This window comes from Humulus lupulus, chromosome 3 (assembly GCF_963169125.1).
Source record: "Humulus lupulus chromosome 3, drHumLupu1.1, whole genome shotgun sequence".
Taxonomy (NCBI): Eukaryota; Viridiplantae; Streptophyta; class Magnoliopsida; order Rosales; family Cannabaceae; genus Humulus; species Humulus lupulus.
This window is the reverse complement of record NC_084795.1, coordinates 284,745,688-284,763,466: the sequence shown is the minus strand read 5'-3', so window position 1 is coordinate 284,763,466 and position 17,779 is coordinate 284,745,688. Positions and strand designations below refer to the sequence as shown.

Below are 17,779 nucleotides of genomic sequence, written 5' to 3'. Positions count from 1 at the left end.
AGCCCTTGCAAAGACTTACCAAATAAGTACCATTAAAATAAGACTCAAATTAACCAAAAAAAAAGACTAATAAAATTTGAACAATGTCAATGTCATTATTACTAATATTTGGTGCATACTTGTGGCCATAACCATGCATGTTCTAAATCTTTATTTAAGTACAATTTAACTAAGGGCATGTTTGAAAATAACCGTGTAATTATTAGGTCGTATAATTATTAGTAAAGTAATTATATTTTAATAATTGTGTAGTAAAAGGATATTATGTAAAAAATACTATTTAAAATTGATAATATTTAAATAATTACATCTAATTTTCATGGAGTTATGAGAATTATACTGTATAATTACATGGTCAGACAAACACATCAATTCGAGTAATTACTCTAATCAAATAGTGGTTTTCCAAACACACCCAAAATTAAATTAGAGAAATCTATATGTATTATGATTAAATATATAAAAATTGTCCTATATATATAGTGTTTCTATTTTTTTCTTTATTTTTACAATTTTAGTATATGTTTGACATGCTTTAATTTCACATCTAATAGCACTCCCAATGAATATTCTACTACATCCTTTAAAATATCTTCCTAAAACACACATTTTTCTATTTTACCTATAAGTTTTACATTATATTATACATCAGTTTCTCTATATATTTATTTACATCATTTAAATATTATATCTTTAAACATATTTTATTAGTTAAAGTAAAATAAAATAATTAAAAAATAAAAAAGAAATAATAAATATATACTAAATGGAAGAGAGAAAGCTTATAAAGAAAATAATAATATTAAAATATTATATAAAAGATATGTAAATGTTATGTAAATATAGATATGGATTAATTAGAGTTTGTGCAGAACTATTATAAATATATGTATAAAAGAGCTCATGGAAGATGTTTTTGTGAGTTTAGCTAAATATTATAGAGAAAATGTATTATAAAATAAATCACCAAAACATATATTTTTTTATAATTTACCTCAAACTTTTACATTATACCATACACCAACTTCTCTATTTTTTTCTACATCATTTAAATATTATATATATTTTTAAATATTTTATTTATTTTAATAAATATAATAATATCACACTCGTATATATACAAAAATTTATAAAAAAATAATAAAATATTTATAGCTTAATGAATAGTATTTTACTACATATAGAGAAATACTATTCATTTAGTTAAAAAAATATAAGTTTACATCCCCATTGAAAGATTATTTAACTATTTTTTCTTTATATTATAAAAAATTAGACATTTTACTTTCATTGAAAGTGCTCTCTGAACTGCATTTTAAAATAAAAAAATTAAAATCTAACGTACTTTTTAAAACTTTATACCTCATTTTAAAAAAAAAAACCTAGTTTGTAAAACTGTAAACATAATTTTAAAAGGGTGTAATTTTTTTTAATATCACATTAAACTATGCAGTAGGTATCACTAACTAATACCAAAATACTTTAAAAAAAACTTAGTGAAAAAAAAAAAATTAAATTTCTTAAGAAGAAAGTAAAGCCTGTGACTGTCCATCTAAAGCGCGTAAGCGCGTTGTTATAAAAAGGTTCAAAAAAACGAAGAGATTTATTAGTATTCTAAATAAAGAAATTACTTTCACATCATCCCATTTATCCAAAAATTGTTAAAACAAAAACAAAGAAAAGAAAGTCTTCTTCACAACAAATTTGACTTTATTTTTGTTTTTGTTCTTCTGACACATTAGTTATTTCATATAAATCCTGTTTTAACAATAATAACTAAGAGAGAAGAAAACGACAACATTATTGTTGATATTAGTGTTGTCGTTTGAGTAGAGAAAACGTTATCATAAGTTATAACATCGTAACATTAAACCGTGGGAGTAACGAGGTCAACAAACGCGTACGTCATTGTCAATTGCTCAGTGCCCAAAGCAAAGCATGGCTTTTTTGGCCGAAGCTCTCAACGACATGTGTGCACTCACAACCTCTTCCCTTCTCTTCTCTTCTCTTCTCTTCTCATTCTCATTTCTCACCACGTTTTGATTTTTTTATTATTATTATTTATCTATATGTATAAGTGATTTCTTCTAATACAAGGAATCATTAATGGAATCTCCAATGGCTTGAGAGGCTCTATTTTCTTCTTTATATGGTTTCACTTCATTCTTATTCTTATTCTTCTACACACCCAAAAATCTGATCAAAACCCTTCTCCAGTTTTTGCCAGAGAGAGATAAAGGTTTGGTCTTTTCCTTTTTCAGTTTCTCTTCTTTATCTTCTCCAACTTTACCGGAATAATTGTTTATTTTTGCACACTAATTAATATTCCCATTTCCCATGCCTCTTCGACCCAATTCTTTGCTCATTAACTGTTTGAAGTTTTCGTCTTTTGATTGAGACTTGGTTTGTTTTTGCTTTTTGTTTGATGGGTACTTCGATTTTAATGTCTAAACTCAAGAACTATGTTGTTTTCCTGAACATTTCCTTTCTCGTAGTGTGTTCTGCTTTTGTGGTTCTCTATTTTCACTCCCTAGAATCATCATCATCTCATCTGGTTCTCAACAGAAACAGAAGTAGTAATCACATCATTAAACCCACCACTGATCAAGGCTGCAAGGGCTTACACTCCTTAGCTGACTATAAAGCCAAGTGTTCGTACTTGAAATCCAACGACCCTTGTGTTGAACAAGGCTACATAGACTATCTTTATCTTTTCTATTGCAAATTTGGGAGTTTTTCCTTTCTGGGCTATTCCCTTCTTCTCCTATGGCTTCTCGTTTTGTTCTATGTGTTGGGTAATACAGCTTCTGAGTACTTCTGCTCTTCCCTTGAGAGCCTCTCCAAGCTATTCAAATTGTCCCCAACAATAGCTGGGGTTACTCTGCTCTCTCTTGGCAATGGTGCCCCTGATGTTTTCTCCAGCCTTGTCTCCTTCATGGGAGGTGGGACTAGTGAAGTGGGTCTCAACACAGTTTTGGGGGGAGCTTCTTTTGTGTCATGTGTTGTGGTTGGAATCATAAGCATTGCAGTGAGGAGAAAAGGTATTAGGGTAAACAAGAATGGTCTTTTTAGGGATGTTTTCTTCTACTTATTGGTTCTTCTTTGCTTGGTTGTGATCTTGGTTCAGAAAGAATTAGATGTGTGGGGTGCATTGAGCTTTTTCTCCATTTATATTGCTTATGTAGTTGTGGTTTATGTGTTGCATATTAGATCCAATAATGGTGGTAAAGATAGTGATTTGGGGGGTGTTGTTGACTCAACTCACCATGGCAATGGCTTAACCATTCCAATCTTGCAAAACATGGAGAAGGGAGAGCTTCATACTACTATTGATGAAGTAGTAGTAGAAGAAGAAGAAGAAGGGGTGAGAAGATGGTTTTGTTTAGATTCAAATAGTGACTCAACAATCTCTTGTGGTGTCTTCCTTTCCATACTTGAGATGCCCCTTTACTTGCCTAGGAGACTAACCATTCCTGTCATTAGTGAAGAAAATTGGTCAAAAGGCTATGCTGTAGCTTCTGTAACTCTAGCACCACTACTCTTGTCCACCCTTTGGGGCAGTCAAATTGAAAATGGCAAAACTTTGAAGCTGGTGGTCTATGGAGTAGGGCTGCTGTTTGGGACAACATCTGGTGTTGTTTCATATCTGACAACTGACAAGCCTAGCCCTCCAAAGAAGTGCATACTCATTTGGCTAACTGCAGGGTTCTTAATGAGTGTGACTTGGAGTTATATCATAGCTCAAGAATTGGTTGGGCTATTGGTATCATTAGCCTACATATTTGGTGTGAACCCTTCTATTTTAGGACTCACAGTTCTGGCATGGGGGAACTCACTTGGGGATTTAGTGACCAATCTGACAATGGCATTGAATAGTGGAGCAGAAGGGGCTCAAGTTGCATTCTCAGGCTGCTATGCTGGTCCCATATTCAACATTTTGTTTGGCTTAGGCTTATCCCTAATTGGGTATTGTTGGTCCAAGTACCCTTCACCTGTGGCCATCCCAAGAGACCCTTCACTTTTCCAAACAATGGGTTTTTTGGCAGCAGCATTGATTTGGGCACTTTTGATTTTGCCAAGGAGAAATATGAAGCTTGAGGGTGTGTTTGGAATAGGGCTTTTGGTTATATACAGTGTTTCTATTTCTTGGAGTGTGATTCAAGCTCTTGGAGCTTCCCAAGTAGATGATAATGTCTTTTAGTTCTTCTTACTATTGTAACATATATATATATATATTTATATGATTGAATTGTATATAGGTTTTGAAATCATGACTCATGGTGATGTAGTTAAATTCTAACATGTATCAATAGACATGATTTACACTGCTCCAACTCATCTTTTGTTTTTTTTTTTCTTTAATTTTGGAATCAATTAGTACCATTATATCAAATTACATTATACCAACAATTGAATATAATGCAAATGGACAAGATATGGTGCAATAATTTTTTGCAGGCACAAGTCACCATTAGAAATTAATGTTGTACTGACTTTGATGGTACTATTATATGTTGTATATTAAGACAAAGGGTGACTCAATGCCTTGTTGTTTTTGTTAGGTATTTGGAGTACTCATTAATTGTTTCATCAGCAATAGGCCAAAATTTACACCAAAATTCAGGGCAAAATTGTCCAAAAACTCCATCCCCTAAATGAGGGGGGAAGAAGAGGGTTTTAAGCTAAATGAAGATAAACTCCATCTAACAAAAGATTTATGCTAAGTTTAGTATAGACTTATATGTCAATTATTTATAATTAATATATTTAAGTTGTTTTTTTTATACTTTTGGAACTCTTGATTATAACTTATAGAATTTGCATTAGTTGGTGTAACTAATGTGTAATTGGTGAAAAGTGAGCAATTTTATGAAGTGGGAAAGAAATAAAATTTGGAGGAATAGTGGTAGTGGGGGTAGGTGTATATATATATATATTTGTATATATGTTTGTGTATGTAATTTACTAGAAAGGACACAAATGAAGTTGTAAGAGAGAGAGAGTAGAAAGTGATTTGAATAATGGAGAGAGAGGTGATCTTATCTCTAAAGGCAAAAGGGTTGGGTTGGTCAAGTGGTGTGGTGGTGAGAAGTTCTCTTTTTTTCTTTCTTTCTTTCTCTCTTTGGTGAAATCATTTTTGTTTTGTATTTGTATGAATAAAATTGTCAATAAAGGACAATCACATTTGGCATCTATATATATATATATATATATATATGTATGTATATAGCACAGCTAAAGCCAATGAATGAAATCTCAGCAAAAAAGCCATTGATTGAAGCTCTATTTATAGTCACCATAATCATGTCCAGATTCATCAAAGTGACAATGAATAGTAGCACATATATTTATTCAAATATATTGAACTTTATGACATTAGCACTTTAAATACTATATATGAGGATAAAATGAAAGTTATGATTGTTTTTAATAGAATAAGAGTAATTTGATTTTTTTTCCTCAATATACTACCTAATTACATAACAATTTTTAATAGAATTATTATTTTATTAATTTTAATATTTTTGTTGATATAATAACAATATTAGTAATAAATATTTTTTTTATAAAATATATAATCTTATTATTAATCAGTGTCAAATCCATTTTTTTAGAGGTCCACAAATTATTATTATTATTATTATAGGGAATATGAAAAGAAAATTATGGATTTTCACATGTTCTATTTTCATTTGTCCCCACATCATTTCATTTGAGTTTGTCTTCTTAGTTCACATCAATCAATGAGACACCAAGAATTTTAGAAGGATTAAAATTCTCAATAAATAGTAATTTGGTAATATGCTTATTCTTTTTTTTCCCCACTAAGAGATCCTAGATTGAAAGGAATGATTTTGTGAAAGAAATGAGAAAGAGGAAGGAAATGCAATTAAAAAAAATAGTTTTTTTTTTTAAAAAAAAAAGCTAAGAAAAAAATTGAAAAAATATGCAAATATATAATATTAAATAAAAATATAATGAAAGATGAGTTGGGGAATATTAGCCAATGTTGGATATTTTACAAATAGAATGAGGAATATAATAACTTACTTATTAAAAGATATCAAATATGAAACTCAATATTACAAACACACAAAGCTATAAAGAAAATCACTAGTGTAATAATAAGGATGAGAAAAATGAAAATAACCCAAGAAACTCAATGAAAGGGCTTGAACTTCTATCAACTTTTTGTTCAAAAATTACTATTTTTTCCCTCTCACAAAAGAAGTCAAAACTACTCTTTTGGCTCTTTGAAATCTCAAACTATTCACAATTTCAATAAATAATATTCATATGTAATTAATAATTTGAAAGGGAAAAATAGACAATATAAAAGATAAGATGATGCACCTAAAATTGCCTAATTCAAAACATTAATGAAAAATTGATTTAGTTCAATGCTAATAATAAGTTGGTATTAATTAGGTATATGACAAGGATATGAAAAATGATGCATTACTTCCCACCCCTAACTTATTGACATTTTCTTTATCATCAAAGGATCACATAGCTAGCTAAATGATATCAATAATTAGAATATACAATTAATTTATTCGAAATCCATTCAATAAATTAATTTACCATGTTTTATTTGGACTCTCCATGCTTGTACTATTGTCTAAAATGTATCACATCTACCCATTTATTTTTAAATACTTAAAAAGTTTAATAATAAGTATATATTTTTGTTTTTGCAAATCACCCCCCTAGGTGTTGCCCCTAGTCTTATTTGTAAATACATTTATACATGTATTTAATATTGTGTATGTATATTATTGTATTGTATTATTTGTATCTTATTTGTGGGTTATGTTTGTCCCATTTTATGTGGGTGTATTTAGTCCCATCATTGGCAGTTGTTCGACACTATTTTCACCTCATAAGAGCAACTGTAATACAAGTTGCCAAAAATTTACAAATCAATCCAAAATATAATATTTTATTTTATCTCTCATTCATATCATTTTTGCCAATTTCTTTTTAAAAATTGCTTCAATGCTAGGCAATTCTAAAAATTGCCCACTATGGTCCCACACATCATTATTTAAAATTTACAATGTTTTATTTAATTTATACATAAATGAAAATAACAAAGATAACAACAGTGCTTCAAGTCAACTTCTGACTCCAATGCTTTAGCTCTATTTAGAGTATCTTAAAAAGAGTCCACGTGAGCAAGCACTCCTCTAAGTAACGACTATTGAAGTTGCTCTAAATGTGCTAAATAATGTACTATCAACGGAGAAGAGCAAAGATAGAAACACCAGAGGTACTTCTCCTAGTGGGCAATGCACTGTTTAGAGATTCAATTATAAAATTGAGATTCAACATAATATGTACATAATTATGCTTGTAAGTGTAACACGTATTGTTCTAAAAATAACACATAATTATGCTTCTAATTTGGTAAAAATTAGAAATTAATTTTGAAAATTGAGACAATTTTGTTTTAAGATATGTTTTGGCTTTTTTTTTTGTTTATATGTCTTGTCGGCAAGAAGAAACCACTCACCATTTGATTAGGCACACGCTTGATCACGCGCTTTGTCGTATGATGATGATACAATATCTAACTCTCTAACATTTACTATAATAATAATATAATTTAATATAATGTTATATAATAATTCATTATGTATCCTCTTTTTAAAAAAAAAATCATTATATCCAAAAGGGAAACTCTATACTATATGCTTTGGAACATAATAAATAAAGATTTTTTTTTACCCCTTTATGAAAGTTTTCTTTATTAGTATTTAGAAGTGGTCAATGAATCCTCATATTTTATATATTTTGAGATATTTTATCTATTCCACCATATTAAATCTCTATTTTAAAAAGACAAGATTACATCATCATCATCATCATCATCATCATCATCGTGTATTTTTCTTTTATGTATATAAATGTAATTTTGAATTTTTTTATTCAATTATAAGGTTTTTCTAATTTTATGTTAATATTAACTGCCTTATTTATATGTTAATCTTATCATTTTACTCTTATTATTAAAAGCAAATGTGTAATTCTACATATATTTCGCATACTTATGAATTATGTTAACTTTATTTATCTATTTATTCTTTGACATTTGTAAAAAAAAAATGAAGAGCGTAAATGTTTCACTACGTAACAATTTAATTAATTTTTATTTTTATTAGTTTGGAATAGCTATTTAAAAAGAGTAATATGGTTTACAATGTATACATATAGAAAAGGAATGAGAAGTTACAAGTTATATTGGTTAGGCCACTTGGGTTTTACCAAAGATATGCATATAATAATAGAATAATGATATTAGCTTAGTTAATTATATTTATTATTTTAAAAAATATTACTATATTACTGTATGTCTATACTATTAGTAAAAAAGCGCATAAGCAGCTCTTGGTGGATCGTTTTTTCCATTTTCACCTCTTAATTATTTTATATATTACATTTGTTGTTTAATAAAAAAAACATGTAATTCTTAAATAAGGTTATTTAGGTAGTTTGAGTGTTTTTGTTTTGGACTTGTTTGATTTTTTTTTTGGAAAGTATTTTGCCCAGCACATCATCATCTATTTTCCTGTCAGGATAAAAAAAAAAATTGGAAAGTGTAGGCTTTTTTTTTTGTTTTGGAGTGTTGTGAATTTTTTACCTTCTCATTAGCAAACAGATTCCAAAAAAAATTATAACAGTCCAAAACAAAAATGTGTGATATTACTTAAATACCCAAATCTAATATAGAAATTATATTTTTTATGAATTAGCATAAGGTTAAAAGTAAATATAAATTAGCATAAAGTTAAAAGTGGCAAAAACGTGGCAACAATTAGCATAAGGTTCTCTTCTGATTTGTGTAATATTACTCTTTCTCTCTCCTCACGTTAGGAAGGATACCAGATACAGTTCGAATCTGGCGTAAGCTCAAGCTCAGTAGAGGAATAGAAGGGGCAAGCATACCTAGGCTCCATAATTATTTTTTCCCTTTGCTCTTTAGCAGACTTCTACCCACTCCATAATTTTTTAGCTCCTTCTACCTTTTTCTTTTGCTATCTCTTCATTTTCATCGTTCTCTAAAATTTATCAATAAAAGTATAAATTTATACCTTGCACGTGCTAATCGACGTGACAAAAAAGAAAACCCTACACACAAGTGGATGAGGAAGAAGATGTCAGAAAGATCACAAAAAGCATTTATTTAATTTTGATGACTGAGTGAGTAGCTAGGGTTTCCCTAGAAGTTAAAACAAACTACTACAGTTGTTTTAGTTAGTTAGTGGGTCCTCTCAGTCTTTCAACCATAAATACAACTTATCCATATCCATCAATATCAAACTATCTATCTATATATGAATCTATATATTCTCCTTTTTGAAAAATTGATGAGATAAAATTAAAGAATATTATCTATATATTTATATATACAGTGGGATGGGATATTTACTTGTAAGATATTATTAATTTGAATCAAGGTCGGCAATGGCATATGAATTTCATGATTAAATTAATTTGCATCTTAAGTTATAACATATCTCTTCTATATAAAAATTATGTAGAATACAGAAATTTTTGGTGTTGACCTATGAAATTTGTCAACGGTCCTATATCCAGTGTACGACACATTTTGAATAAAATAAATATAATAAACGACAGAGTAAAAATATCTTAAACAAACACACTCAAATTTTATAGTGGTTCAACCCTATTCTGATAAACAGTAATAACCTAATCCACTTAGCTTTTAGTATTGAATCACTCGATAGACAATTACATTACACTAATAAATAAAAGTATTAACTCGTTACTAATTTGCCAAGAGTTTCTTTCCCAAATATTCATCAGATCCCCTTCAATGAAACCCTGAGTCCTATTTTTTATTGTACTCATGGGCTGTTACATGATCAGTAATACTGAGATCATGGTTTGGTACACGATCATTAGGTTGTGGAGATTAGGGCTGTGCAGAAACGATCCGATCTAATAACAAACCGACCGATCCAATGTCAACCGACCGCTAAAAATTGGATATCCAATCATGATTGGATTGGATCGGATGACATTTTTAAAAATCCAATATTGGATCGGTCGGTTCTTGGATGACATGTAAATCCAATGGATCCAACCGACCGATCCAATCCAATAATGATCCAATACCATCCAATTAATATTCAGATAAAAAATATATTATATATTTTTTTTAAAGTTAAAATATATTATATTTTATTACATTTACTGTTTACATATATTATATTTGATGTACTAAACTTTTTTATTTAATTATGATGTATTATTGTAATTTTATGTTGGATTCCTACAAATTATTAAGACTTATGTTTTTCATTTTATGTTGGATTCCTACAAATTATTAAGACTTATGTTTTTAATTTTATATTAGATTTGTGTTGTAAACTTCTAAATCATTACAATTAAATATTTTTATTATTTGGATGAGTAATTAGTGTTTTTATAATTAAAATAATATATATATTTTTTAAAAAATCAGCCTAAATAAAGGTTTTAAAAGATCGGATGGATTTGATCCGATCCAACGGATAACCAATTGATGCATCCAATGGATGGAACCGAACCGATCCAATCATCCATTGGATCGGATCGAATCGGTTGGTTCAAGATGATTGGATCAGATCGGATGGGCTTAAAAACATTGGATGTCATCCAATGAACACCCCTAGTGGAGATACGTGTCCACCTCCCTATGATTATGAGATCGTGAGTCTTTTATTGTTTCTCTGGATCGTGGTAGACAATGCACTATTGAAACCTCTGGGAAAATGCTAAGTTTCTTGGTTGGTCTATGAGACTTAGGTGCTAGGCCTGATGACCCTCTGGGTGCTAGACCTGTTGATCTTATGGGTGCTAGGCTTGTTGATCCTCCGGGTGCTAGGCCTGTTGATTTTAGCTTGAACGAGCGTGAGTCTTTACTAGTGAAGTGTCTATGAGATTGTGGGATGACCACCCTATGAAGGATAGGGTGGGCCGACTACCTCAAGGGCTAGGGCCAGGTCGACCACCCCTATAGGGTCTTGGCCTGGTCGACTTCCTTGTAGGTCCTGGACCTATCTTTTTTGCTCATCGGTCTTTTTTCAATACTTCGTCGTTTTTCCCCGATTTGTGATACCATGTGCCGCTTTCTCATTCGCCACGTCACTCCTTAATTTTTGAGGGATAACACTTGATTTTAACAGTTTTTTTGTTTTTTTAATGTTAACTTTAACGAAATATTTTTATATTTAATGGTAGTTTATAAACATCATTTAAACTTAAATAAAATAAATAATTTAAGAAAAATTAAAATAAGATATTTTTAAGATATTTTACAATAATAATTATTTAAAATTAATAAATAATTAAACAAATTAAAATATAATATTTTTGAGATATTTTACAATGATAATTATTTAAAAATAATAAATAATTAAACAAATTAAAATATTATATTTAGTAGATATTTTACAGTGATAATTATTTAAAAAATAATAAAATCATACATTTTATAACTTAAATCAAATTTAATTAAACTTAAACTCATTTATTATAATAATATCATATTAAACATATAATATAATTTACTGTCAATTAATAGCAAATTACTTTTAAAAAAAAAACTAGCAAGAAACTTAAATTTAAAATCTAAGTATAATATTTGATATTACATTAAACATATATTATATAATCTCTTGTCGTCACTCCCAAATTAAAAAACTAGAACAAACATAAACTTAAACAAAAATAAATAAATTATTTAATTAAAATAAGATATTTATTTAAAATTTATATGACATTAATATAAATTTAAAAAAAATAATTAATAGATTCTATAAATAAAACTAAAAAAAACGTAACATTACTTGTATCTAGTATATATATATGTCAAAATTTGGTTATAATTGAATTTATTATATATAATTTTATACTCTTATCTATATTTCTCTTTCTTTCCTTGTTAATGACTACAATAAAAATTTAAATCATATAATATTAATTACGGGTACTTCTAGGGTGCACTCTCCAAAAATAGGTATACTGGTGCACCCATTCCTGTTTTATGATACCGGGATGATTTTTGACGTTTTTTTATGACCATGTATATTATAATTATTTAGAGCATCTTAAATTTTTTTTAGAAATTTTGAATAGTTTACAGTACCGAAAACAATGTTCAAATAATTTGTTGCATTTGTGACTGTCTTTTCTTATACGCGTGGAAGATAACTTATTTGAACCATATTTTTAATATTATAAATTATTTAGAATTTCCTAAAAATTTGCAGAATGTTCCAAAATAACTACAATATACACGATCATAAAAAAAATTACGCTAAAATTCATTCCAGTATTGAAAACAGAAAAAGGTTCACCGATGCTCCCAAAACACACGAGTGAGATGCACTCCGTTTTGTGAAGTTATATACTAGGGTATATATATGATAGTTGTTAAGAGTTTATTTATTTATTTTTGTAAAATAGTTAGTAATTGAGTTAGTTAATCAAAAGTAATTGTGAGTTTTTATTTATTTATTTATTGGTCTTATCTTGTTAGACTTAATATAAACCTCATTCTCTTCAACTCTAACCAATGAATCTCAGCAGTGTAATGCCCTCAGCAAATCCAGTTTTACATGCTTGCAGCTACCAAATTGTATAATAAAGTTGTTTAGTTGAATTATTAAGTTTGTGACACTAATTGGTTACATAATTATTTGTTATATAAATATGTGAAGCATTTTTTTTATTCATATTTATACGCATTTCTAGAATTTTCTTAAATAATTTAGTTAAAATAATACAAACAGTTGATTGTTGGGCACTTCAACAAACAGGGCCTCAAAACATCAAACTGGGCCTAACAGTGAATCGTTTTAGATCTGAGTAGAAAGCCCAAAAAAGCCCACTACTCTGGCCAGCCTGACAAAAAGAAAACAGCCATAAAGTACGAGAAGCCCAATCCCCAATAAACGGTGAAGCCTCATATTGTTCTTGGGCAAGACCACTACGGCCCAAAGAAGCCCAGCCATGAGAAAGCCCACGGTCTCGTACAAAGAATGATCATCAGGTATCACGTACGACGACGGATACTCGGACCACGCCGCCATCACAAGCGAAAAGCCCACTCCCACAACTGTGTTGAACAGAGGCCCAGCATAGCAGCCCGATATTGCTATTTGGGCCCCATCAGGCCCACCACGTAAGGCCATGGCCACGTTGGCTATCAGATCTCCGAGCGAGTTTCCCCAGGCCAGGACCGTCAGGCCCAAAATCGATGGGCTTATCCCGAACACGGTACCCAAAGCGAGCAACAACGACACCAACTCCTCAGCCACTAGATATGTCCACGTCACACTCATCACGAACCCACTCACAAGCCACGGAAACAGACACTGCTGAGGTGGACCGCTACGACTGGTCGTAACGTAAGCCAGGTTGCCGAGGACCAATCCCACGAGGCCAGCTGTCATGTAAGTCAACAGCTCAGTTCTCGAGTCAACGTTCTCTCTCTGCGTGTTACAAAGGACCGCCATTAGAATGGGAGCTAGTGATACGGCCACCACCGCGTACGGCTTCGACCACTGGTCCTCCGTCACCACCGGAATGGTGGCTCTTCTCGGCAAGTCAAAGGGTAACATCAGAGCCTTCAAAGTCAACTTCAACATATCCACAATACGACGTCGGGTTTGATCGAGTTTATTGTCGTTTTGACGATGAATAGTGTCGTTTTCCTCGCCGTGGTCGTCGTCCACGTAACCAAGTAGCGGTATGTTAATATCATCACCGTCATGCGTCGTCGTATCCTCAACAACGGAATACAAAGGCGACGTCGTTTTATCATCAACGGTGTCGTTTCTCAAGAAGAAGTGAGTGGCGGAGACTGAGCAGACGTAGAGAAAGTAAATGGCGAAGAAGCAAATGGCGGTGAAGAGATTGACTCTGCCGAAGATGAAAATGGCGAGGAGAGAGGAGAGAGCGAAGAGGAAGAAAGAAACGTCTCTGATGAAACTAGTCTTGTCGATAACACGATGATGAGGATGATGACTGAAACGACGATTATTGATCAAAACGCTGATGACGCCAACGACAACGCTGGAAACAAAGAAAGCTCCGCCGAGAACGCTGTTGAGGCCGACGTCGGCGTCGCCGGACTTGGTGAAGGAGATGATGATGGCGAAGACGTCGGGAGCGCCGTTGCCGAGAGAAAGGAGAGTGATTCCGGCGATGGTGGGAGAGAGCTTGAGGATGTTGGACAAGCTCTCCAACGAAGGACAGAAGTAAACGGCGGCGGTGTTGCCGAGCAAGTAGAACAAAACGACAAGCCAGAGGAGGAGCAAGGCTTCGCCCAGAAGTGGGAAACGACCGAAGTGACAGTAGAAGAGTTTGAGGTAGTTTATGTAACCCTTGGGTCTGCATGTGCCGTTGTTGATGATGAGTGTGTCTAGGGTTTCGAGGTAAGCACACTTGGCGGTGGAGTTTGGGAAGTCATGGAGGGCTGCACACGTGTCTCTTCTGAGGATTGTTGTTGTTGTTGTGAGATGAATAGTTTTGGTGGTCGAGGAAGAAGAAGAAGACAACAATACTCGATGATCATCATCGTCATGGTGATCATACTGGGTTTTGATGATTAAGAGGATTATGGAGAAGAAGGCTACGGTGTTGAGTGTTGATATTAGGAGAAGAGAAGACATAGTTGAACTTAAATGGCAATTTTCATGCATGCAAATATGGATTGAGATCATAATCTTGTAGTGTTGAGTTTTTGTTTATATTGATTTTACACGTGGTATCTTTGATTGATTAACGTAAATTTGAGAGAAAGTGAAAAAGGTACGTACTAGCTCGATCAATATAATGATGTTTTTTCAAATCCAGTGAGAGTGTGAGAGCGAGTGAGGCATTGCTTAAAGTTCACTCAAACCATATAGATTTAAAAAGTTGAGTCTTATTATAAATGTGGATATTATGTTTATGTACCTATAATAATAAGTACACTCAACGAAGTTTCCTAGGATTATGATTAGTGATACAGTTATTTCAGTTGAGTAATTAATACGCTATGTCCTCAAAACTCATTAAAATTTGAGTTTTGTGTCAAAAACCAAATTGGGCCAAAATAGCAAATAGAAGACAATTCATCTAGTGAAAACTTGAAAAATCACAATGACAATCACTTATTACCAAAAAAAAAAAAAAATAGTAAAATCTATCAAACTTGGTCTCTCCACAGTAATGGACCCTCTTCCATAACAATCAAACTTATTACATATATCATTACTATAATTTTTTATTTATCATAACAAATATGAATTACCACACAAACAACTCGCAGGCCCAAAATTCAGTTTGCACAAATATTCTCTCCAAATAGATCTAGATTTTGAAATGTATCTTTCCTAACTCGTTTGGTATAAATACATAAGTTCACGATTTTTTTACACTTAAATACTTTTTCCGTTAGAATGCAAATACCAAACTTTGTAATCAAAGATATTGACGGCATAAAGTTTATATAACTTTTACACACAAATACCTAATTTTTTATATTTGTAGCATATATTTACTTTTTTAATAATTAATTTTTTTTTATTATTTATGCTACAAAAATTAAAAGTTAGGTATTGAAGTGCATTTGTTACATAAAGTTATGTATTTATACCGTCAATATTTCTATGTAAAAAGTTTGATATTTGTCACTTAACGAGAAAAAGTAACGGTTGCAAAAAAAAATGTTAGATATTTTTGTCGTCAAAAAGATAAATTAGGTATTTAAATGCAAAAAAAACATGAACTTAAGTATTTATGCTACCAATATCTCTAATAATAATAAACTAAATCAAATCTTAGATGGATAGAATAAAAAATAACCAAAAATGTTAATACCAACTAAATAACTATACTCATCTTAACCCAAAATTAACTTTTTCCCATCTTGTGTTCTAAGCTTAAATAAGAGATTTAACTTCAAGTTTAATTATGAAATTATTGGATATTAACTTAAGGTGTTAGAAGATAATATGTGCCAAGTTTGATGAGAAAAATATTTTGTGCCAAAATCTATGAAAAGCTAGGTGAGCTAATGTGGGTGTTATAGAAGAGAGAAAGAGAAAAAAATTGAGAGATTTTGGATTCTCCTGTTTTTTTTTAAACACTTTCCATGTTTAAACATAGCTCACAATTAAGCATCATATTACACTCCATAGCTATTGTTGATTTGGTATGATTCCTTCCTTAGGTATTGTTGACGCGGTTCTTCGGCAACAGATAATTATATGAATAAAAGGAAAGGATTAGTGCTAGATGATGAACCGTAATATGTAAATATTTATGTGTCAAACTGGCGAGAATAGTTTGGGGGGAAGGTTATAACTCGTTTCTTCTTAGGTGGTTCAAAGGTTAAAATCCCTCTAGTCCACCAGTCAATATTATTGATATCTCTCTGGTATTCCTCACAGGGTGTTTTCTTACAAATTAGAAGCCAACCCTTTGTAATACCCAGGGTCTCCATATTTATAGGGAGAGGACACTTGGGTGTTGGCAAATGGGGTCATCCCGTGACCTTCTTACCCATCATGTCACTTTTGTGACACTTATGATTAATTCTTAAAACATGACAATGAAGTGTTGTCTAATCAATAGGTAAGGGGGATAATGGGCCGCATGGCCCAAATTAGTCGTGAGGTGCCTGAACACGTACGTTTATGCTGCGTGTCCGAGATTTCAGGAATGGAGTAGACACGTGATGTCTGATATGCGCACGTTTACATTGCGTGGTTGACTTTATAAAGGATCGGAGGTGTCAGCTCCAGGTCGTACCTCGGGCTTGATGTAGTCCCAGTTCGTGGTGTCCACACTGCTGACCTGATGCCTTCGTGTATTCTTACTATACCTTTGACTACCTCGAGCTAAAGAGGTAGAGACTCGTAACAGCAGCTCCGGGTAGGTGGCTTCCACGTGGCTGATAGGATTATTCCCTTTTTCAGCTCGCTAATAGCCCGTGGATGTTTAGGGCGTACATGTATATATTAACACCTAGTCCAGGAGCCAAATTTTTAATAATTAAGGTGATAAATACATATATATATATGGAATTAAAATATCAATATAATAAAAAATTATATATATTTTTTGTTGGGAAGAATTATATTTAATTATACATTTAAAATGAAAACAATAATTCATGTATAATGCTGCCAATAAAAAAAAATTCAGATAGACAGCTGTCCACTCCACACTCCTCTAGTTTCTTGTTTTATTCATTTTTTATATTCTATTTTGTTTATTATTTTGGAGTTGGAGTGTTTATTTGTGTAATATTTGTTTATATATATATAGGATAATTTTTTTTATTTATAGGGGCTCCACTTTAAGCTTTACTGATGAGACTCTCAGTATTCTTGACTCGTGAACAATTTTCGGTGCAATTTTTTTTATGACCGTGTATATTGTAGCTATTTAGAGCATCTTGCAAATTTTCAGAAAATTTTGAATAATTTACAGTATTGAAAACTAGATTCAAACATGTTGCTTTCCACGCGCATAAAAAAATTTAGTCACGAGTGCAACAACATGTTTGAACCTAGTTTTCGGTATTGTAAACTATTCAGAATTTTCTAAAAATCGTGCCGATGCTCTAAATTAGGGGTGAACATTTGACCCCCAAAACCCGCACGACCCGCAACTCGAAAACCCGTTTTTTGGGAAAACCCGTTGGATTCGGGTTCAAACCTGAAATCCGAAAAAATGATATTTTTGAAAAAAAGTGTAAAAAAATGGTATTTTT

The 17,779-nt window shown here is 31.5% G+C and overlaps 2 protein-coding genes across 2 annotated transcripts; one reads left to right on the top strand and one right to left on the bottom strand.

Moving 5' to 3' along the window:
* Window positions 1–2,064: 2,064 nt before the first annotated feature.
* LOC133824892 (cation/calcium exchanger 2-like) lies at window positions 2,065–4,334 on the top strand. The gene has a single exon (XM_062257911.1). It carries the CDS (start codon window positions 2,426–2,428, stop codon window positions 4,199–4,201), a length of 1,776 nt encoding a protein of 591 aa, XP_062113895.1. The 5' UTR covers window positions 2,065–2,425; the 3' UTR covers window positions 4,202–4,334.
* Window positions 4,335–12,748: 8,414 nt separating this feature from the next.
* Window positions 12,749–14,867, bottom strand: LOC133824891 (cation/calcium exchanger 1). Its single transcript, XM_062257910.1, has one exon. It carries the CDS (start codon window positions 14,736–14,738, stop codon window positions 12,870–12,872), a length of 1,869 nt encoding a protein of 622 aa, XP_062113894.1. The 5' UTR covers window positions 14,739–14,867; the 3' UTR covers window positions 12,749–12,869.
* Between the last annotated feature and the right edge of the window lie 2,912 nt (window positions 14,868–17,779).

Coding starts and splice junctions, on each gene's coding strand:
- LOC133824892 (XM_062257911.1), top strand. CDS start 2,426: ATGGGTACTTCGATTTTAATGTCTAAACTCAAGAACTATGTTGTTTTC.
- LOC133824891 (XM_062257910.1), bottom strand. CDS start 14,738: ATGATCTCAATCCATATTTGCATGCATGAAAATTGCCATTTAAGTTCA.